Genomic DNA, 23,737 nt, shown 5'->3' with positions numbered 1-23,737 from the left:
CCGTGTACCCAGAGAGGGCACTGTCACCATGGAAACGGCAGAGCAGTGATCGAGCGGGGCACACAAGGCATCGCATTATTCTGTCTGCACTCCCTGCAAACGCACAGCTCTGGGAAGCAGGGCGAGCAGGCAGGCGCCTCCCAATTCGGTTAACTCCACAAATCCCAGGGCCCTCTCTGCTGCTTCAGGTCTGCTGAGAAACACATCGGCCGGGATGTCAAACGCCCTAATGGTCCAGAGCAGCCCCGTGAGTCCTGGTGATTGGTTCAAAATCTACATAAGATGGGAATCTGTGTTCTGGGGGATACTCTGTTGTAGCACTGCATAATTTATGACCTGATTCCATTTACTCTGCCATCTAGGGCTTGCTGAAATGAATGTACACCCATATGCACAACAGCATGCAGGCTATGTCTGCAGCAGCAGCGTGTGTTATGTTGAGAGTGGTTCACGAGAATGACAACACAATCAACCATACTGTCAAAATGCTGTTATCTATAACCAGCATTTCTTCCATCTTTTTCAGATTTTAACAACACCCCCCCCCCCCCTCCAAAAAAATACATAAAAAGATTAGACATAGCAGAGCAGACTATATTCTATGGATTTTTAGACCAGCATTACTTTAAACAGGCTAAGGAATTCCAATAATGAGGGATAGAACGACTAAAAATTTGACCTATTTCATTTGACCTATTTCACTAAAAATGTTAATTTCAAAATGTATAAATTAAATGGCAATATATGAAATGGAACACAAAACACCTGGGCCATTAGAAATCCCTCCTCGACTGAATTATTAGTTTTTACCATGGAGAACAGAAATAAAGAATTACACAAAGATTTTGTTTTGCAAGTTTATTTGCCTCTTTTCTGTTATTGCAATAAAAATCCAAAAATATCTTTACAGGTTAAAAAAAAAAAAAAGGATTTTTTTGAAAAATGTAACAATACCTATTTTCTTTGTACAATTATAAATATAATTCTGAAAACATTTCTCTCGAAAATAGAAATTGATAAAAAATAACATACACTCAGTGACCACTACCAGCCTGTTAATGCAAATATGTAATCAGCCAATCATGAGGCAGCAGCTCAGTGCATAAGAGCACACAGTAAGTGGACACTGAGTATATGTTCGACCGTTCCCTATAAAACACACACTTCAAGGGGAGGTTTGTAACAAACTATGTGCTTTTCTATATAATTCACCAGCGCAGAAAGTGCCAGTGCATGACCGTAGTGCGCGCCAGTGTTTGCAAATGCCATGGGGTTCAACATGTCTGAGAATCTTATGCAGTTACCCATCACCAACTCAATTTCCCCTCCACCAGCAGAATTTCCCACAAGGTTAACAGACAAAATACAGCACTAAACCCAAAGGAGTCCAACACAACTACAGAACGCTTTCATCACGGGCAAATTAATAAGTCAATATTCCGACCATATATCTGACCACACAGTGCCTGTGCCTGTAGTTTTCTGATCGGAAACTTAGCTGTGGGCAATATAAGGGTTATAAGATGGTAAATACAGGATTTTACATTTTAAATGTATGATATTCTTGAATATAGCTAGATATAGATATCCATTGTACCTTTAATAGTCTGGCTACTAGTCTTCAATTCATTTTAATCAAATTTATATATAGTAAACAAGGCTTGTGAACATTCAAAAAATCAATGCTTGTGTATTTCAAAAGCATTGATGATTGGTAATTATCAATTAACGGTAGAATACTCTGACTTCACCTATGACCCCACAATCAAGGCGAACAAACTTTGCAGTATGAACAGAGAGACAAATATCACTTAAACTGTGCTTTGACAGTACAGGTAGGACAGAGATGACGAGACGAGATATGTTTTACAGCGTAGGACATCTTCATTAGTGATAGACTCAACTCCTACTCGTCCCTTGTGAGGGATGCATCGAGCTGAAGTCCAGGTCATGCAATGACCAACAATAAGTGCAATACACAGGAACTGGACGCTGGAAGACATAAATTGTGAAGGTGTTTTTTCCAGTACTAGACGGATACCCAGCCTCCCCTAATGTGCTGGCTGCTGATATGGTCTAAATAAAGACCGACCCTGCCTGCCTGGGTCAGCAGCTGGACTGCTCATTAACAGTCATACGTTTTAGGCGAATAATATTCTCTACATAGGATGATACAGTCATCAAAATATATTTATTAAATGGAATTTTATATGTTGCTCCTAACAGTTTCAGTTGACCAGATCCTCAGTGCATTAAGTCCCATTACTGATGCATTCATTTTGAAGCAGTTTCTCTTTCAAAAGTAAAAATAAAAAAAAGAAAGCTCTTTGGGTACTTTTTAAAATTCTGGCCTTGGCCTGAGAGGTGCCGCGTGCCAGGGGCTCAGGAGGGGTGTGGGTCAGTGTTCGTCACAGCCTCCGGCTCAGCCTGCTCCTTGCTGCTGGATAAAGTGTCCTCAGGTGACGGCTGCCAGTAATCGTGCAGTTTACCCTGGAGGGGAAAACACACCGGCTGAATGAATACAGAGAAGGTTCATTTCAATAAGGGGACCTCCACCTAAAATGTGGAGACACATACACACATTGACACAAACACACACTCCGTACACACATGTGGACAGATCTATGAAAAAATGAAAAGCAGGTGTGAGGGAGAAGGGAGACAGGAGATCCAAAGGCAGGAGCGTCCACTGGCCGTGTGGATCCACTGGGGGGATGCAGTGTGGATCCACTGGGGAAATGCAGTGTGGATCCACTGGGGGGATGCAGTGTGGATCCACTGGGGGGATGCAGTGTGGATCCACTGGGGGGATGCAGGGATGCAGTGTGGATCCACTGGGGGAATGCAGTGTGGATCCACTGGGGGGATGCAGTGTGGATCCACTGGGGGAATGCAGAGTGGATCCACTGGGGGAATGCAGTGTGGATCCACTGGGGGGATGCAGAGTGGAAGGCACAGAAATCAGTGATCAGCGTGGAGCACTCTACCTGTGTAGGCCTGGACTTATGAAGGAGAACCTGCCATCTGGTGTAGATCCTCGCGACAAGGTCCTTCACCTGTGGGAACCATTGTCATGGGCATCAAAATTGGTTTGATTATTATTAAGTTAGCTTTTCAATATTTTGATATTCAACGGAAGTAACAGTATAGGAGCACAACCTCCTGTCCCTGTATCAGTACATCTCTACAGCACACAGGATTCACACTCACCTTGCTTCTATACAGCCACTGCTCCCCCTCCCTGATGTCACCTTTAACATACTTTTCCAGCTCAGCAGAAAGCAGTTTCAGCTGCTCCTAAAACAATAACAGTAAAGATGGGTAACTCCATCCTCATTTAACACATACTGGAACAAATTTGGGACAGTATTTTGCATTTTATGATACAAGCACCAAACACACTAATGTAAATATGCAGATATCCGCATTCATAAAGCACAGCTGTGTATTCACAAAAACATTAACTGATTGTATAACCTTTATTACAATCCTGAATCCTCATCTGTGTTTGGCTTCTGTATTTAAACATAAAATGAAAACGTACCTTTTGGTTTATGGGAAAAGCGTCAAAGTTCGATGCTTCATTAATCAAAGTCAGAAGACTGTAGCAGAGGTAGTAAGCCTGGGGGAAAAACAATTTCAAAATAAGTAAGTCAACTTCATAACAGGATGATGTTATTGTGAAAATAATGTATTATGGGCTGCTGGGTGCCAATGTGTTACGGCAATGATCCAGTCCATGGACAGGCCCGATGGTCAGCTGTTGAATCTGGAACTGGGCCAGTGCCTTACTGTGCATGTCCCGTACATGTCTCAGTACTCATGTCTGTGTGAGCGTGACTGTGTGGTAAGAAGTAGAGGCTGCCATGTTTTGGAGGACAGCACATGCTTGTCTGCTCGCTCACGACTCGACTGCAGGAGAAAACTTTTGCTTTAAACTAGAAATAGATTTTTCTTCAGAAAATGTACCTTCCCATAAAACATGGATGCAAAACCAAGTTGCGTGATGTAGCAGTCTTCAACAAATGTATTCACTATTTTCGTATTACCATAAATAAAAATGCCAACTATGTTTCAACATGCAATTTGTACATGAACCCTTGTGTTTTTTTGTGCGTGGTCTTTACGTTCAATCTATCAGATGTAGATAAACCCTGGTAATTATTACATCTGTACATGAGCCCTGTCATGCGGTGATGTATATGTGAGTGCTCCTGACCTGCTGGTCCTGAGAGAGAGTGTACTCTTCCTCCTCCCTCTGATCCTCCGTCTTCTTCACCAAAAAGAACTCAGTCAGCAGGGAGGATGGCTTCATCCGGGGCAGGTACCGCTGCAGGGCCGACAGCTAAACAGAGAGAGAGAGAGAGAGAGAGAGAGAGAGAGAGATGGAGAGATGGAGAGATGGAGAGAGAGAGAGAGAGCTCAGAGTGCCTTCCCCATCTCTACTGTCCTACTCACAAACACACAGTGAAACAATACCTCATCTCTACTGCCCCACTCCCACACTCACAGTCCTACACAATCTCATCTCTACTGCCCCACTCCCTAACACACAGTGCTGCAGCATCTCATCTCTACTGCCCCACTCCCAAATACACAGTGCTGCAGCATCTCATCTCTACTGCCCCACTCCCTAACACAGTGCTACACCATCTCATCTCTACTGCCCCACTCCCAAACTCACAGTGCTGCAGCATCTCATCTCTACTGCCCCACTCCCTAACACAGTGCTACACCATCTCATCTCTACTGCCCCACTCCCTAACACACAGTGCTGCAGCATCTCATCTCTACTGCCCCACTCCCAAACTCACAGTGCTACACAATCTCATCTCTACTGCCCCACTCCCAAACTCACAGTGCTACACAATCTCATCTCTACTGCCCCACTCCCAAACTCACAGTGCTACACCATCTCATCTCTACTGCCCCACTCACAAACTCACATACAGTCAGTACCCATCACAACAGAGGCCTACTGCATTTCTCATCAACACCAACTGTGACTAATACAGTGGAAACCAATCAAACACTGGACCACTTAAATCTGCCCTATCCTTGGTAAGTATGGTGAACACATGGTCAGTCAGTGAACAACAATCCCTGTATGTTAGAATCTGCAATGTTCTATAGCTGTTTATAATGCAAGCAGAAACATGTCTCTTTAAAAGCATATTGATGAATGAGCTCACATTTTAAGAATTGGAACATTACATATTAAAGCTATTTTTGAAAAACGTAGAAATCAGAATGATCAATCCTAAGGCTTATAACCTCACCTGAAATTCAGTGGTTACGGGTTTGTAGGTACATCTCCGGTTTAAAAGTTTTGAGATGATTGACATGCTAAGGTGCTTCCTGAGTTGCCTGTAAATTGATAAAAAGTAAAACAATCCATTCACACAGAAAAATGTACAATCTTAAAAGACACCGCAATTCCAAAATTCCGTGTTGTGGAGCGAGGATAGAGAGCGGAAAAGGCCGTTGCACCGATCTTTCTGAAAAGGCTGTGCCACTCACTTTCCGCGTCTGTGGTCGGGCAGCAGTTGAACCAGTCGACGAAGGTTGTGGTGATTCTCAGTCAGGTCGACCAAAGCCAGGCAAATCCGAGGCAACTGAAAATGAATTCAGATGGGTCGTGTGAGCCACTAGTGATGAAATAAACTAAAGCTGTGATGGTAGGTGCAGTCAATGTGACGTGGGCTGCACAAAGCAAACCATCCACCTCCGTGTTTAGGAGCTCTGATGGGGAGCTCAGTTTTACGCTCCTCCTCCACAGCGAGAGAAAGATGGCTTTGCTCCCCAGCTCCTGTGTTTTGGGACTGAGCCAGTGACCGCTGACCGGTTTCTGAATTTGTGAATTATGCCATCTGCGGACTTGGACATTTTAATTTATGAATAGTGTCATCTTCGTTCTGTTCAATGTTCTGTGTGAATGCTCCAAATCAGTGTACTCCTAATACATACAAATACATTTTATTAGGCTCCTGTAACAACTTTTAAATGTTCAAAAGCCAGTCGGTGTACATACATTTTCATGTGTGAGAAATGGACGTGGTATACCCAGGTGGAAGGTAGACCTTCTCTGAATGACTGAGTGAAGGCTGGTGCTTGCCTGACAGGCCCAGTCTCTGGTGTTGTTCAGCAGGTGGTGTAATGTAGTGTAATGTAATGTAATGTAAAGGCTGGTGTGGTGGGCAGGGGCAGTGCTTGCCTGACAGGCCCAGTCTCTGGTGTTGTTCAGCAGGTGGTGCAGGACCCAGCAGGAGTCCTCCATGGGCAGCAGCTGCAGACAAGTCTCCAGACTCACTCTGCTGACCAGCGTGACCAGCAGCAGCACCTCCCCGTCACTGTAGGCTCTGGGACACAAGGCCATGCACAGGGCCAGGTACTGAGACACACACACCCGCAGACGCAGACGCAGACGCAGACACAGACGCAGACACAGACGCAGACGCAGACACGCGTACACACACAGACATGATAAGTTAGTATGGGACAGAAAATACACACGACCAGCCCCAATGCCCTGTGTGTCCTACAGCCTGGGTACATTTTCCACCATTTCTGAAAAACAGTTAAAATGCTTCTTCTTTTTTTTCCCCACCCATAGAAAAGGTACTGACATTTTTACATGCCACAGCTGAATTGTACGGCTGGTGGCTGGCGTTAATGCCATTACCATCTCATACGTACAGCCCCAGTACTTCACAGTGCGGTTTCAGGTCACCTCACCTTCATGACATTCTCAAAGCAGTGCTCTGGGAAAGAGTCAGGCTCCTGCTCTCTGCTGCTGGCCACCTCCAAACAGCGTGTGCTTTGCCTGGAGGCAACACGGGAATGACATACAACATACTATAAACACGTGAACAAATAGGAACAGGACTCTTTCAAGGAGGATTATAAAACTTGACATACCATAGCAATCACATTTCAAATGTGATATAATAAGGCACCAATATAATATAACAATATAATAATACAGCACGTTTCATGCAGTTTTACAGCATAAAGTACATACAGTGGAAAAAATAAGTAAAAACAAATAAGTAAAATACATAATACCTATTACTAAAACAAATAAAAACAATAAAACACAGGGAAATGTGCAAAGGAGTTATCAATAAAATTAAATAATGCAAACTTGAGACAAAAGTCATTTTAAATCAAAGATAGAAAGGTGTAAAATGTCCAGACTCCTGATAACCAGCGATGCTTACACCATCATGAAATGGCCTCTGAGTAGCCCAGGGCAGGTACTCACAAAATGTCTGCCTCAGTGAAGGATGGCTGCAGCGCCTCGGGGGGGAACAGGGTGGTGAACGAGACACCCATGTTGAGGAAGACCACAACTATGTCCTGAATGCTGGGCGTCCACACTTCAAACTCACGGCTCTTGTTCACCGCTGTTCAAACAGGAAATGCCGTTAGTTGCCATAGTTTCAGCCATAAAACATTCCTGATTGGTTGCTGATTTTACAGTGATAACAAAAACAAGCAGAGAACTGTTGAAGTACGGACTCAGGCCCCTGGGTTCACGCAGAACAGTCACGATCCTGTTGCACTCAGAAGATCTGTCTGCAGCCGGCAACATGGGCAACGCACAGTAAAATGAACGCGGTGAGTGGCTCACTTATTTGGTCAGCGGCAACGAAGGCGATGTCCGTCATCGCCCGAAGAATCTGAGTGGAGGTCTCTCGGTCAGAGTGAACGGACATCATCTGTCAACAACACAACATGGAAGTGTTCAAATACAACCACATTAAACACTCATTAACACTAAACCCAAGAAGCAGATATTCAGGTGAGATGGGGGGGGGGGGGGGGGTTCTTGGAAGGGCCTGCGGAGGGTATGGGGAAGAGCTAACAGGTCACAGGAGGGTAGCAAGGTCAGGCTGGGGGTTACCCGAAAGAGCCAGTGTGTGGAATGGGGAAGGGGTGTTACCAGTAGATAGGATGAGGGGGGGGGGGGCTAGCCAGCAGGCTCTGGTGGGATTGGCTGGGTGACGATGTGGCGGGGGGGGGGTTACCTGGAAGAGCCAGTGTGTGGTATGTGGAAGGGGTGTTACCAGTAGATAGGATGAGGGGGGGGGCTAGCCAGCACGCTCTGTGGCGGGAGGGGTTACCTGGAAGAGCCAGCGGGTCACAGCGGGCTGGCAGGGTGAAGAGTGATATGCCTTCAGGAGCTTCCTGGTGCTGATGAGGAACAGCAGCTCATCTGGACTGGCCCTGGAGGACAGCAGGACAGGCAGGGCACCATCAGCACACCTCCCTTCCCAGATAACACACACACCTCTGGCAGTGTGGAGAGCGGTGCCTTACTGTAGGAGGGTCTTCTGGTGTGCGTCCTGCGGGACCACCGCACAGCTCCTCAGGTCCAGGCTCTGCTGGCTGAAGAACCGGCCGAAGCGGCAGCCGGTGAACACCGCCTCTCCCGGGTGGGCGTCCGGGATGCCGTTGGAAACCAGAGAAAACCGGTTCAGGATCGCCCTGTAATGTACACTGCGTTCACCCATCTGAGGAATCGGTTTGGTATTCAGATAAGTATTCACATTTAAGACAGGCGATCACTAACACCCTGTGTTCTCCCCTTGGCAGCCAGCAGGGGGAGGCTTGCATTCCATATAGATTATTATTATTATACATTCTTCCTGAGATTCCTTCCCACCGGGAAGTTTTTCCCTGCTACCATTTTTTGTTATTCATTTATTTTATTTATCAGGGACAGTGCACATTAATCAACATTTTCAGTTTCCACGTCAATGTAAATGCGCCAGAGTGAGCCAACGAGCTCGTTTTCATCTGCAGTCCCTGACCTGCATGTCTTGGGACTGTGGGAGGAAACCGGAGTACCTGGAGGAACCCAGGTACTCCAGGACGTTCTTGCTGCGAGGCAACAGTGCTACCCACTGTGCCATGAGATTGTTTTTTTCTCCCCAAATCTGACTTCTATTGTCCTGTAGGTTTTCATTCCTACACCACACTCAACAGCCAGAGATCTGATCGAGCAGCCAGTAGAATCAGGTGTGCTGAATAAGGGTTGAAATGAAAACCTGCAGGACGGCAGATCTCCCAAGTATCTGAGAGACGTTCACTGCAGAGCCCTGAGGGCCCGGCTCACCTGTGCTCCTGTGAAATGCCCTCCTCTCCTGGGCCGTCACCCATACCGTCCTCTGACAGCTTTAGCAGGTCCTCCTCCTCGGAGGATAAAAGCGTCGGCTCAGCCTCTTTCCACCTGGAGCACAACACCAGAGAGAGCAGGCAGTTACCTACAGGGCTATTGTCATCGTCTAATTGGTCCAAAAGCAATGATCAACAACAAATGATATAAAGCCACATTAAATATTCCAAAGTTTGATAATATTTTAATTCTGCATTGTTGTGCATCACTGAACTATTCGGGTTCTGGTGCTCACACTTGTAATGCTAATACAGGGTGTTCTGGTGCTCACTCTCTCTAATGCTAATACACAGAGTTCTGGTGCTCACTCTCTCTAATGCTAATACACAGAGTCCTGGTGCTCACTACTCTCTAATGCTAAAGCACGGTGTTCTAGTGCTCACTCTCTCTAATGCTAATACACAGATTTCTGGTGCTCACTCTCTCTAATGCTAACACACAGAGTTCTGGTGCTCACTCTCTCTAAAGCTAAAGCACGGTGCTCCACAGGGTTGTGTCAGCTCCCCGGATCTTTTTACACTTTATACTAATGACTGTATAAACAGCCACCCAGGGAACCTTGTTTTTAAATTTTCTGATGATACCGCCATCCTCAGTCTACTGCACAAAGATTCCAGTACCTCAGCCTATTTTTCTGAAATAGAAAACTTTGTGCAATGGTGTGATGCTCACCACCTCACTCTGAATGTTAACAAAACTAAAGAGTTGGTCTTAGACCCGAGATCAGTAGGGGATCATAGCCCTGTCGTTATACACGACTCACCCATTGAACAGGTCAGCTCTTATAAGTATCTTGGAGTTCACTTAGATGACACTTTTAGTTGGTATGTGCATGTTGATATCTTGTGTTCTCGTCTACAGCAGAGACTGTATTTCCTACGCAGACTGAGAGTATATGGGGTGGACAAAAGCATCATGTTTTTATTTTACCAGGCAGTGTTTAATCAGTTTAATCAGATATGGAATGTCATCCTGGTATGGCGACCTCACCGCAAAACAAAAAACTAAACTCGCTCATCTGGTGCACACGGCCATGAAGGTCATTGGAAAAAGCAGCTACCAGACCTTGCAGTCTATTTATGAACAAACTGTTCTTAGGCAAGCCCAGAGAATAGTTAATGACCCTTCTCACATTCTCCATTCAGAGTATGACCTCCTACCCTAGGGGAGGCGATATAGAGTCCCTCACTGCAAACTCAATCGTTTTAAGAACTCATTTGTTCCAACTTCCATTCAATTTCTTAACAATGCTGCTTGAGGCTGAAGTTTATGTAATAATTTTTATAGTGCCTTTATTACGGTGATCTTTTAGCATGTACTATTATGAGGTATATGTATGTGTTATGTTATGGGATATGTGCAATACTGTTATGTAATTGTTGATGCTGTTATGGCTGAGGATGTATTGTTTGTTGTCATTGTGACTGTCAAGGCATTCATGACGCATCGCAGAGTCCAAGACAAATTGCCCTGAGCGGGACAATAAAGTTCATCGTATCATATCGTTCTAGTGCTCACTCTCTCTAATGCTAATACACAGAGTTCTGGTGCTCACTCTCTCTAATGCTAATACACAGAGTTCTGGTGCTCTCTCTCTCTAATGCTAATACACAGAGTTCTGGTGCTCACTCTCTCTAATGCTAATACACAGAGTTCTGGTGCTCACTCTCTCTAATGCTAATACACAGAGTTCTGGTGCTCACTCTCTTTCATGCTAATACGCAGAGTTCTGGTCCTCACTCTCTCTAATGCTAATACACAGAGTTCTGGTGCTCACTCTCTCTAATGCTAATACACAGAGTTCTGGTCCTCACTCTCTCTAATACTAATACACAGAGTTCTGGTGCTCACTCTCTCTAAAGCTAAAGCACGGTGTTCTAGTGCTCACTCTCTCTAATGCTAACACACAGAGTTCTGGTGCTCACTCTCTCTAATGCTAAAGCACGGTGTTCTAGTGCTCACTCTCTCTAATGCTAATACACAGAGTCCTGGTGCTCACTCTCTCTAAAGCTAAAGCACAGTGCTCCACAGGGTTGTGTCAGCTCCCCGGTTCTTTTTACACTTTATACTAATGACTGTATAAACAGCCACCCAGGGAACCTTGTTTTTAAATTTTCTGATGATACCGCCATCCTCAGTCTACTGCACAAAGATTCCAGTACCTCAGCCTATTTTTCTGAAATAGAAAACTTTGTGCAATGGTGTGATGCTCACCACCTCACTCTGAATGTTAACAAAACTAAAGAGTTGGTCTTAGACCCGAGATCAGTAGGGGATCATAGCCCTGTCGTTATACACGACTCACCCATTGAACAGGTCAGCTCTTATAAGTATCTTGGAGTTCACTTAGATGACACTTTTAGTTGGTATGTGCATGTTGATATCTTGTGTTCTTGTCTACAGCAGAGACTGTATTTCCTACGCAGACTGAGAGTATATGGGGTGGACAAAAGCATCATGTTTTTATTTTACCAGGCAGTGCTGGAGAGTTTAATCAGATATGGGATGTCATCCTGGTATGGCGACCTCACCGCAAAACAAAAAACTAAACTCGCTCATCTGGTGCACACGGCCATGAAGGTCATTGGAAAAGCAGCTACCAGACCTTGCAGTCTATTTATGAACAAACTGTTCTTAGGCAAGCCCAGAGAATAGTTAATGACCCTTCTCACATTCTCCATTCAGAGTATGACCTCCTACCCTAGGGGAGGCGATATAGAGTCCCTCACTGCAAACTCAACCGTTTTAAGAACTCATTTGTTCCAACTTCCATTCAATTTCTTAACAATGCTGCTTGAGGCTGAAGTTTATGTAATAATTTTTATAGTGCCTTTATTACGGTGATCTTTTAGCATGTACTATTATGAGGTGTATGTATGTGTTATGTTAGGGGATATGTGCAATACTGTTATGTAATTGTTGATGCTGTTATGGCTGAGGATGTATTGTTTGTTGTCATTGTGACTGTCAAGGCATTCATGACGCATCGCAGAGTCCAAGACAAATTTCCCTGAGCGGGACAATAAAGTTCATCGTATCGTATCGTTCTAGTGCTCACTCTCTCTAATGCTAATACACAGAGTTCTGGTGCTCACTCTCTCTAATGCTAATACACAGAGTTCTGGTGCTCTCTCTCTCTAATGCTAATACACAGAGTTCTGGTGCTCACTCTCTCTAAAGCTAAAGCACGGTGTTCTAGTGCTCACTCTCTCTAATGCTAATACACAGAGTTCTGGTGCTCACTCTCTCTAATGCTAATACACAGAGTTCTAGTGCTCACTCTCTTTCATGCTAATACGCAGAGTTCTGGTCCTCACTCTCTCGAATGCTAATACACAGAGTTCTGGTCCTCACTATCTCTAATGCTAATACACAGAGTTCTGGTGCTCTCTCTCTCATGCTAATACAGAGTTCTGGTGCTCTCTCTCTCATGCTAATACAGAGTTCTGGTGCTCACTCTCTCTCATGCTTAAACACATAGTTCTGATGTTCACTATCTTTCATGCTAATGCATGGCCACTGTGCATCAGAACAAGCCATTGTATCCATCTGTAAATGTGGAACGCTTCAGTCAGCAGGCAATGATGTTCCTGTCAGTTCTGACCAGGCATTATACATACTTTGGTTCATTAATAAGGATTAGCTACATCAAGACAATGGTGAAGATTTTCTCTAAAACACACCCATACACTTCAGGGTACATTCCAATTCAAACTCATTCTCACCTCTGCTTCTCTTCCTTCTCCTTCAGAATTTGCTCGAGGGTGTTCTTGTAACTTACAGGTCTGCTTTTGCCTGCCTGAGGCTAAGATGGAAAGAGAAAGAAATTAGATCACCGTTAACGCCTTGATTGAGGCAATTATAACACGTCGATCAAACCACCAGGGTCACAAAAACACTGCATCACAATCATGTTAATGATTACTATCACACTCAGAAAAGTTTTAATTTAAAGAGACATTAGAGCACCCATCTCTGGACAGAATCGAGGTGATTTGGAATGACTAGAAAATTAATGGTGCACTGATACTTGACATAAGAACAAGCACTAGCCTATCTAATCATGTTATGACAACTGGTCGCACTGAGGTGTAGATACCATTTACAGGTGTTATGCAATAATAAGCATTTATTGTGCTCTGTATGTTTGCTAAGGGTCAGAACGATAATATTAATCAGGAACAGTTTCGCTCTGAAAGACCAGGGAAGAATGGACAGCGAAGTAGACAGAAATATGAGGGGAAGGCTGATCCAAAACAAGACATATTCTACAAATAAACAAGCATCAATGGCATTCAGTAACACGGAGGTAGACCATCTACTAGATGGACTCTGGAACAGCCATGCTGACGGGTAGTTTGCTTACGGGTAAATTTGCTTACAAGTAATTTGCTTACGGGTAAATTTGCTTATAAATAATTTGCTTACGGGTAAATTTTCTTTCAAGTAATTTGCCTACGGGTAAATTTTCTTACGGGTAATTTGCTTTTGGGTAATTTGCTTACGGGTAAAGTTGCTTACGGGTAAAGTTGCTTACGGGTAATTAGTTTACGGGTAATTTGCTTACGGGTAGTTTGCTTACGGGTAGTTTGCTTACGGGTAAAGTTGCTTACGGATAAAGTTGCTTCCTGGTAAAGTTGCTTACAGGTAATTTGCTTACGGGTAAAGTTTCTTACGGATAAAGTTGCTTCCTGGTAAAGTTGCTTACAGGTAATTTGCTTACGGGTAAAGTTTCTTACGGGTAAAGTTTCTTACGGGTAAAGTTGCTTACGGGTAAAGTTGCTTACGGGTAAAGTTGCTTACGGGTAATTAGCTTAAGCGTCATTTCCTTACGGGTAATTTGCTTACGGGTAGTTTGCTTACGGGTAATTTGCTTAAGGGTAAAGTTGCTTACGGGTAAAGTTTCTTACGGGTAAATTTGCTTACGGGTAAATTAGCTTACGCGTAATTAGCTTACGCATAATTGGCTTACGGGTAAAGTTGCTTACGGGTAAAGTTGCTTACGGGTAATTCGCTTACGGGTAATTGGCCTACGGGTAATTGGCCTACGGGTAGTTTGCTTACGTGTAGTTTGCTTACGGGTAGTTTGCTTACGGGTAATTGGCTTACGGGTAATTGGCTTACGGGTAATTGGCCTATGGGTAATTGGCCTACGGGTAGTTTGCTTACGGGTAATTTGCTTACGGGTAGTTTGCTTACGGGTAATTGGCTTAGGGGTAGTTTGCTTACGGGTAATTGGCTTACGGGTAAATTAGCTTACGCGTAATTAGCTTACGCATAATTGGCTTACGGGTAAAGTTGCTTACAGGTAAAGTTGCTTACGGGTAATTCGCTTACGGGTAATTGGCCTACGGGTAATTGGCCTACGGGTAGTTTGCTTACGGGTAGTTTGCTTACGGGTAGTTTGCTTACGGGTAGTTTGCTTACGGGTAGTTTGCTTACGGGTAGTTTGTGGACAGGCTGGTCAGGCACGGGATAGGCGCCCTTCTCGGGGGTGGCAGGGACGCGGGCGCTGCGCTCCAGGATCTCCTGCAGGGAGAGCAGGGGCTCGTCATCACTCTCACTGCTGCTCTCCGCCTTGGCGAACGCCTCCAGGTCCAGCTCCAGGTCCGACAGGTCCGGGTCCTCGCCGCTCCCTGTCTCGGGTCCGTCCGACTTGAGCCGGTCCTTCGCGGCTCCTTCCGCCGGACTCTCCGGGAAACAGGAGCCAGCGAGGGGGCTAATGTTTGTGCCGCCGTTGCCCCCGCCGGACGCTAAACTAACCAGCGGGGAGGCGGAGGCGTGGGGCTGCCCGCGGCCTGCTGTAGCAGGGGGCGAGAGGGGTAAGCGCGTTACGACCACGCTGCACGGAACCAGGGGTGTTGCTCCTCTCTCGGGCCGGTCGGCTCGGCGCGGCGAGGACCGGCCACGTGTTGCCTGCGGGTCCCGCGTCCTCCGGGGACTCTGTCGGGAGCTCTTTGGTCCTCCTCTGTCAGGACGAGGGCATGGCCGATTTGGGACGGGTGTGCCCTTCCTCACTTCCCTGCTGGGCGGCTCCAGGCCCCGTCTGGGCTGTGGGGCAGGGGTCGCTGGCCTTGGGGGGCTGCGTTTGGGCACGCCGACTCCCTGTGGCCTTCTCAGCTTCAGGCTGTGATCCGAAGCGGGCTCGCAGCCTGTGGTCTGGAAGGACTGTCCCAAATCCTGAAAGCAGGGCCTCTTCCTGTCCCGACCATCCTCTACCACATGCTCCCCCTTCCTCTTTGCACATCCTGGAACCATGCTACTGCCTCCTACAGGGCAAACCAGGAACAACCACACCAGATAAAGCATTTATCAATGATAAGAGTAATACAGGCTTTGGAGTAGTATATCAGACCTTTCACAGAAGAATAATATGATGGTATAATTCAGTATTTTACAATAAATATATATTTTTAAACTTACGTGGGGAAGTCACTAGATGACAAGACCTTTCCTTGGACTTGCAATAGGCATTCCTCTGTATAAAGGACAGACAAAACAATCTTTACATGACTTTTAATCACCCAAATAACTTTTAATCCATTACATTTTACTGAATTATATGCTAGCATTATACATGACAACATACATTATACACAATATAATGCCTATAATCAGAGCAAGTATCATTTGATCATTTCATTTTAGCCACCATAATCCATGCATAATGCAACATGACCAGCCTATTTTTCAGAGAAAGCGCTGATCTCAGTCTAATTGCAAGGAGGGAACATCTGCAAGTACACCAGGGTTGCCAGATGTCCGGGTTTTTTACCAAAAGGTCAGTTTTTCAAATTATTGTCTGATTTGTGGTCCTGAATGGACAGTGTAATGTCCAGTCAGAGTAATTGGTGAAAGAGGTTTTGCAGAAGTTTCTGGTGAATTGGCACGCAATGACACCCCCCTCCCCAAAGTTGTTTCATTTCCCATTTCCAGCTTGCCCACTGTCCAGTTTTGACAAATTCTAAATATGGCAACAGTACTCTGCTCTGTGTAAACATTTCTCAACACTTCTGCTCACAAGTGGCCGCCATCCAGTCGTCCTTTGGACCTTATCTGTCCTAACCCAATCCTGCTTTATTCCCAACATAATAATATATACATAATAATTCTGAATTTTGAAAATCGAGCACACGGCTCAAAACCTATGCGCATAAACGTACCTCTAACTTTGACCCATTGATGGCACTAGAGCCCACATGGATCTTGGTGAAAAGAATCATGGGATTGCCCCCAATCAGTGTGCCAAATTTCACAACATTTTACCACACAGTTCTTGGGGCTGCCATAGACAGCCTAGCCAGAAGAAAAACATGATGATGAATAATAATAATAAGAAAAGGCAGAAACGCACTGTGGGCCTACGAAGCTTCGCCCGCTTGGCCCCAAATTAAAATCAAATCTCCTAAAACACCACCATCTTAACCATGTAATGTTGGCTATATATTGTTATTTATTGTGGCATTTGTCTTTCTAGTTTGATCAATTTTGTTACATCTTTGAGGTAAAGATGTCTGCACATTTTTAAGCCAAAATGGACCTTAAAGGCTTCAGCCGAAAACAACACTGACCTCGTCCAGGCTTCTCCTCCTCCTCCAGGAGTCCTTCTCCTGGCGAGACGCAGATGCCGGGGCCTGGCTGGGGGGAGGACCAGCCTGGTGGGAGGGAGGACCGCCCTGGCGGGATCCACACACACTCAGGCTGGCGAGTCGCGCACCTTCGCTGGTGCGCGACCTGCTGCGGCCTATCATGATGGGCAAGAGGACGGCATCCGTGCCAATCTTAATCGAGGGGCTATCAGTGGGATCATACGGCTTTGCTGGATGTGCACGGGGGACAGTGGAGCCGTCTCGGTTCACCCCGATGGCCTGACTCCAACTAGGAGGGTCTGAGGTGAGGGGCTTGGGCTTGGGCTCCAGTTCAGGGCTTTTCAGGGGAACAGCCTGCGTGACTTTGGGATTTAATTGATTCAGGAGGTTTCCAGACTTCACAGAGGTCTTATGGGATGGGTGTGGGGAGGTGCACTTTGCATCCGTTTGAACGTCTCCAGGGATGATCCCGTTCACTGTTGGAAATTGAAAAAACTTAATCAGGGACGTGACATTAATGAGGAAACACTGATGAGACAGGTTGTCATCTTCAGCAAAGAAATGTTCCGCAATCGTGCAAAATACTAGACATGTACGGTCTTAAATAGGTCGGTATATAGTCTTAAATATGGTCAGTATTTCCTGACTAATTAGGAAAAATATAATTCCAAGCGTCACCTAAAAGAGGACATATCTGTTCAGAGACTGATTGATGATAAACTTTATCATAAAGGCGAAGTTACGAATACCGCGTAAAGCATCAGGACAGACTGTATTTTCCCCCAGAATGTAACTTAGGTAATATTATTTTAGCTAGATAACCGTAGCTAAATCCCTGTCCGCCCTCCTTCCCTTGCTTGCTTGCTTGCTTGCTTGCTTCGCATTTATTTAAGTAGGCCGATAGCCAAGCTCGGTGGACAAACTTATTTTGCGTCAACAACGTCAGTCAGCCTACATCTAATGTAATAATATTAATAATTATAATTAATATAATTAATTATAATTAATATTAATAACAATACTAACTTGTATTTATGTGTTTTTCCGACACCGGAGGGTAAAGAGCTAGCTTGTGATGAGGAGGAAACTGTCATCAATGAAGTTAGTCAACTTGATTTTACTTTCCGTAAATTAAGTTAAGTTAGCTACGTTAGCCCACCTGGGTGATGTACGATATTTTGCACCAAAAACATAACACAGTTGGCGAATTACCTAGCTAACAATCACATAATGTTACATGAATACTGAAATGATAGTTACTTAACGCACTATCTTAGCTTCCCGGCTACCGTTTGGCAGGAAAATAGGTCGCTAACTCGCAGGCGGACGGAGCTCGCTAATTAAGCGAACGTTAGACCCGGCGCGAGATACCTGGATATCGCTAGTGCACAGTGCTAGTTTACATGATCTCCATTGGGTGTTAGCTAAATTACTGGCCATGACGGTAGCTAACGTTACTTTAAAAAGTTGGTCAATTACTACCGTCCCGCTGTTGAGTTTCACAGACGTTAGCAATGCTAGCTAGTTAGATAATGTTAGCTATGCCATAATTGACTTGCTATAACGTTATAATATGGAGGGACATACCTTTCATTTTCTTCTAGCATCCTATCTTTCATTCTAAGCGATATGAAAGTTCAGTGATAGTTCTCTCTAGGTTGCTTCCAAAAGAAGCCGGTTTCTTGTTTATCCATCACCCGCCAAATCATGTTTTTAGCATCCATTTTTTCCATCTATGGCAAAAGATGCAAAGGTGCAAAGGTTGTACACACCGAGCCGTGCGTTATGGGATATGTAGTCTTCTTGATATGTCATTTGGCGGAACGTATTGGGTTCCCAGTATCCGAATAATTCCCTAATAGCTGCCCATGAAATGGACACATTAATGGAAACACTAATATAAAGTGACAAATCGCGAGTAAGGCCAGCATTCGCCTTCTGAATAGCTTCAGTCCATTGTGGAATGCCACCTTACATGTTCTGAACTGTGTGTAATGGGATATTGGACATTTTTATAGTTTTTTCTTTGAATTACATTTAGATTGAGGGTAGCTTTCCACTTTCAAGTTCAAAACACTAGTTCACACAATACACAGAACAACATAGGATCCCAGTTGTAATTCACCACGTCCAAAGCAAAAAAAAAGAGGAGGAGATTCAAATAAAATAAAATGAAACCAAAACAAACTGTATGATAAAAAAGGGCCCAACCACCTAACTTAATGTGCATTGAGTTCAAGCGCCTAATGGTTAAGTGCTATCTCTGAAGCGGGATGTTCCACATTTGATACCTCCTTCCTGAAGGCAAGCAATTGAAGAGGAAGTTGGCAGGCTGAGAGGGATCAGTGGATATTTTCTTTTCTTTCCTTTCCTTCATGGTTGTTGCAAAGTGAAGAGACTGAAGGAAGACAGCAGCCTGTAATCCTTGCAGCTGTGGATATAACTTTTTCGAGTTAGGCTCTCTCCTAAGCAAGATGTGTTTCAATACCAATCAAGTACGGGGAAGGTGAGCACACTCTCAATCACAACGCGTTGTCTGAGTCATTGATTCACAGTTCACACTAAACCTTTTCTGCTGCCTGAGAATGTAGAGTCTCTGGTGTGCTTCAGTGACCGGTGTTTAAGTCCTGTATCTGTGTCCTGAATGGTGAGTGAAGGAATTGGAAGGATTTGACTCTTCTCTTCTTGTGCCTAAATTAAAAGTGGAATAAGATGATCCACGCCCTTCTTCCTAAAGTCAGCTTTTTAGTTTTCAAGATGTTAAGTTCTAGGTTGCACATTACACCACCTCACCAGCTCCTCTACAGTATCTCCTTATGTTACAAATTACACATTTGTACATCTTTACTGAGTTTAAAGTGTGATCTACAGTCGTTTGTGTACAGTGAATATATCACAGCCTTGGTGACAATGAACAACCCTGGGCAGCACCAGTGTTCAAAGTCATAAGCATAGAGAGACAGAGTCAATATTGACAACCTGCTTTCTTTCACACAAAAAAGTCCCTTCAAGTTCCCACATATATAGAATTTGAATATGGTTACTGTGGTTTGCTCACTTCCTGCGATTAAACTGTGTGAAGTACAAGGGGACTGTGAAGGTATGTGTATCTGGCATCTGGAGAAGGAAATGGGCTCAGTGACCTTTGCAGGCTATTTCCCCAGCATTCAAACGGCAGCATAAAAGACAGGTTTGTTTCTGAAGTTCAGTCAAAATGTCAATTGCAACTTATCCTACCACCGTTAGGATTCAATGAGAGTGAATTCCTTCATTATTCTGCATTGCTCTTAAGTCACTGATTTCCCCAGATCTCTTGTGAAGTGTTCATATTTGCACCATTGAATACATTATGACATTGTAAAAGGATTTAATGTGAGGAGATTATTTTGGATGGACTATACATACAATAAATTCCATATTGTAGAGGAACCCATAAAATATAACAGGAGCAAACAAAAAGCAGGATATGCTGGATATGCTAACAGCGATATCTTGGATAAGATTTATTTAAAGTGGGAAGATAGATGATCAGGGGGTGTACTGAGGAATCACAGGGGTTAGAATTTAAAATTGATCTGAAAAAAAGCCTCTGAGGATTGATTGTACTGTAATCTCATGACCTGAAAGCATGAAGCATCATGCTATACTTGCCTATAGGTTCTAAGGGGGAAACAGGATTTGTAGTTTCTTTAAGTTTCAAAGTGAGGGCTTAGACTCATGCGCACACATTCAAAAGAGCTGAGAAAGGCCTTTGCTCTTGTGCAACAGGGGGAATTCCTTGTTCCTCTACCAGTCTCGCTCTCTCTCCCCCCTCTCACTATTTCTCGCTCGGTTTTTTTTTTCTTTCAGAGGAGCTATATATAGATTCAGAGTGTGGGGAAGCGAGGCATCCTCTCATCCCCTTCCTTCATAATGGGAACAGTCTGTTTGACTGACTCACTATGCGTAGAGAGAGAGAAGAATGTCCTGTCAGAATGAGAGACAAAGATAGGGGGGCAGGTGTATTTAAGAAGACTGACCCACAATGCAGAGCTGTGACCTAAAGGACACAGAAGACTGTATTGGTACAGGAGGGCTTTGGGACCAGGGAGTTAAGTATCCCGGTAAGTGTGTTAATTATTAAATAGTAGGCTAATTTGCCAAAATGCAGGTGGAACTTAACTTTTTTTAAATTAAATAAATGGGTCATAGTTAAATATCCTGTTTGAAGTTCATTTTGAGCCTCTCTCCACATATTATAGATGTTTCTCTAATAATCCTCTACACGTAACTGAACTTTTCAATGAAATGAGACATTCAATGTCCTTTATAGTGAACATCCAAAGCAGGTGTCTCATTGGATGAGCTCAGGACATAGTCATTGCTAAGTGAATAGCTGTAACTCAGCAGGTGTATTAATGAACTGTATAGCAACCATATTTCAGCTTTTTATTTATTATCCTCATATAACAGGTCAAGCAGTTTTTTAAGTAAAATATTCCTAGATACTGTACCTGTTGACTGTACCTTTTGATGAGGATATAATATTTCTGAGGAACTAGGAGTCTGCACAGCGCAGATATTTTCCTCCTCTTTCATAGGTGGTTAAACCGGTTAATCAGTTTCAGTCAGAGGTAAAGAAGTATCTCAGAATAGATTTGGGTGTGGCAATGCTTCAGTATGTGAACATAGAAGATGCCATTCATTGTTAAATATAGTCTTGTAGAAATTAAATATTTTCTGGAGAATATTGACTGTCGCTATTTGTGGACTTCCTGAGAACCAGGAGAAAAAAGGTTGAATACACATAATACAAGTGTCTTGGACGACAAAAATATGTTGCAGTGAAAATATTTTTTAAATATATATTTTATTTCATTCTAATTGAATGTCCCTTATGTTAAGAGAAACATGTATAACATGCATAGAGCGCAGGGAAGTCCACATTTAAATGACCTCGTTTGACGACGCAGGGCCTTAGGAGGTTGAGACTCAAAACTCATGTTGAATCTGAACATATGAATCCGATCTCTTTTCTGTGACCTTCTCTGCTTCCCCGTCTGAATAAAGTAAAAGAATACAGAAGGCCTAACTGTCTGTTCCTTTTTGTCATTGAAGCACTCAGTTTCATGATAGAATACCTGACAAGCTCAAACCATGAAATTCCAAATATTGATTCTTGAGCTTGTCACAGATTCAGTGTTAAAATATTCCAAAACAGATAAAACATTTGAATATGTAATTTTTATCATATGATTTTATCATACGGTCATGCCAAAAATGCATTTTCCATATTTCAAGACATTATTTCTTGCTTCTGATTGGCTATCCACCTGTGGGGGGAAGTGCCAGTCCAGTTTTCAATTACTATTGTTGATTAATGTTCTACAGCTAGATACGGTGATGTATGAAAGGCATCACGACCAGCTGATCAGAATCCTCTTGTGGTGGAAACGATTGCACACCTAGCACCAAAGTAGGTGAGAATTCACTTCAAGCAATTCTGTTCAAGCAGAATGTACAGCAACAGTTTAAAAGAAAACATTTTTCATTGCGTTTCTGCCCTTCTTGCACTTCCTTGTGGAACATAACCGTTAACCATAACAACATAAAAGCCGTTAAAACTGTCCTCAGTGAATGTTTAATAAATATTAAAATATAATTGTATTTCTGTTATTTAAAATATATTATATCAATATGTAAAGCATAGAAATATGCTTGAACTTTCAGACAGGATTTTAAATAGTTAATTGAGCACTCTTAATCTGCTGATGTCATTTTTGTAATGTGAAAATAAGTTGATTATAAGGATACATATACACAAGCTACTGAGTTATGTGTCTCTCCAAAGAGGAGAGCAAACAGAAGGTTAGAAGACTAACATGAAGGGGAATCACATTTGGTGGTCAGGGACTAGTACATCTTTTTTACAGCTTCATTTTCTGTAGTTTAGTTGTGCAGAAGCCTAAAGGATAGAGGTCAGAGTCTGTGTATAAGCCACTTATACTGTTATATGTTGTTATCTGACTAACAGGAATGGGAGTAATTCATCCTGGATTCATAAGACGGAGCTCATGTGGGGAGCTACATTGCACTGACAGAGTGAGCACTCTGTCCTGAGAACTGAATTCCATAGATGTGGTGAGTCAAGGGTTACTCATCTATGGGCTCAGTTCTTATGGTCTAGTGTTCATCATCTTCAAGCCGTAACAAGAACCCACTACGTATACATTTTTTTTTTTAAAAGAAGAAAAAAAAAAAAGAAATAAAAAAGAAAAGAAAAAAAGTCTTGTTACAGTTTATCTAAGGACAAGTGATGTAATCTGAGCAGTATAAGCAATAAGCAATAGGCTCATTCTAATCGCTTACTTTTCTTGGGTTTTTTCTACTCCTAGCTCCACCCATTACCCAATATTAGTAACATTTTAGATCACATGCTCAAAAGGCCGGGACAATTTCAGAACAGGAGCATTTATAATCTGCGCTCTTCAACAAGTTAAATGTAGTGAAGATTTCTTATTTATTCTTATAAATGTATTTCTTGATTTCCATTGCAGGAAATGGTTTTTAAATACATAAAGAAAAAGCAAACCCACAGAAGAGAACCATCTCGATTAAAATGCATATAAATACACTTGACATCCATTTTTAAGATCGAGATGAAGGGCATTCCACAAATCATTCGGTAATAAATATAAACAAAAATACCCAGCTTGCCCTTCCAGAGTTCACCAGGTTATGTAAGGCAGAAATCATAGTCTTTTTGCCAGTAAAAATGAGTAAGTCCAGGAAATTTAAAGGCTGTTTACTGCTGTTCAAATTGACAGAATAATAAAAAAAGTTGTGCCTCGGACTGCCTCCACTCTCATCTCACCGATTTTTCTGATTTGCACCCAATTAATTTTGCCAGATAACTTAAAAATTAAGAGAAAAAAAGTCCCAACAAAAACAAGAGGGTTCCATCACCTGTGGTAAGTAAATACATGTT

General features: G+C 43.4%; 1 protein-coding gene across 3 annotated transcripts; it reads right to left on the bottom strand.

Annotated features, from left to right (window-relative positions):
• Positions 1 to 843: 843 nt before the first annotated feature.
• Positions 844 to 18,497, bottom strand: slf2 (SMC5-SMC6 complex localization factor 2). Of its 3 annotated transcripts, none has more exons than XM_061228124.1 (19): positions 18,358 to 18,497; positions 16,753 to 17,246; positions 15,605 to 15,659; positions 14,609 to 15,450; positions 12,907 to 12,986; positions 9,122 to 9,235; positions 8,323 to 8,490; positions 8,127 to 8,229; positions 7,634 to 7,721; positions 7,265 to 7,406; positions 6,736 to 6,823; positions 6,215 to 6,391; positions 5,521 to 5,615; positions 5,280 to 5,367; positions 4,220 to 4,345; positions 3,545 to 3,622; positions 3,211 to 3,297; positions 2,988 to 3,056; positions 844 to 2,490 (listed from the first exon to the last, which is right to left on the bottom strand). In XM_061228124.1, exons 1-19 carry the CDS (start codon positions 18,362 to 18,364, stop codon positions 2,383 to 2,385), a joined length of 3,009 nt encoding a protein of 1,002 aa, XP_061084108.1. In that variant the 5' UTR covers positions 18,365 to 18,497; the 3' UTR covers positions 844 to 2,382. The 3 variants fall into 3 exon arrangements, with proteins under 3 accessions (XP_061084108.1, XP_061084110.1, XP_061084109.1); XM_061228126.1 differs by having other exon boundaries at positions 14,624 to 15,450; XM_061228125.1 differs by lacking the exon at positions 18,358 to 18,497 and adding an exon at positions 18,040 to 18,103.
• Positions 18,498 to 23,737: the final 5,240 nt, after the last annotated feature.

This window comes from Conger conger, chromosome 18 (assembly GCF_963514075.1).
Source record: "Conger conger chromosome 18, fConCon1.1, whole genome shotgun sequence".
Taxonomy (NCBI): Eukaryota; Metazoa; Chordata; class Actinopteri; order Anguilliformes; family Congridae; genus Conger; species Conger conger.
This window is presented reverse-complemented; position numbering and strand designations above follow the sequence as displayed.

Bases quoted from the DNA above. Each gene is read 5' to 3' on its own strand.
- slf2 (XM_061228124.1), bottom strand. The intron at 6,824-7,264 runs GTGAGTACCTGC...TGTTGCCTCCAG, and splicing joins TTCACTGAGGCAGACATTTT to GCAAAGCACACGCTGTTTGG. The intron at 3,623-4,219 runs GTCAGGAGCACT...TTTTTCCCCCAG, and splicing joins CTCTCTCTCAGGACCAGCAG to GCTTACTACCTCTGCTACAG.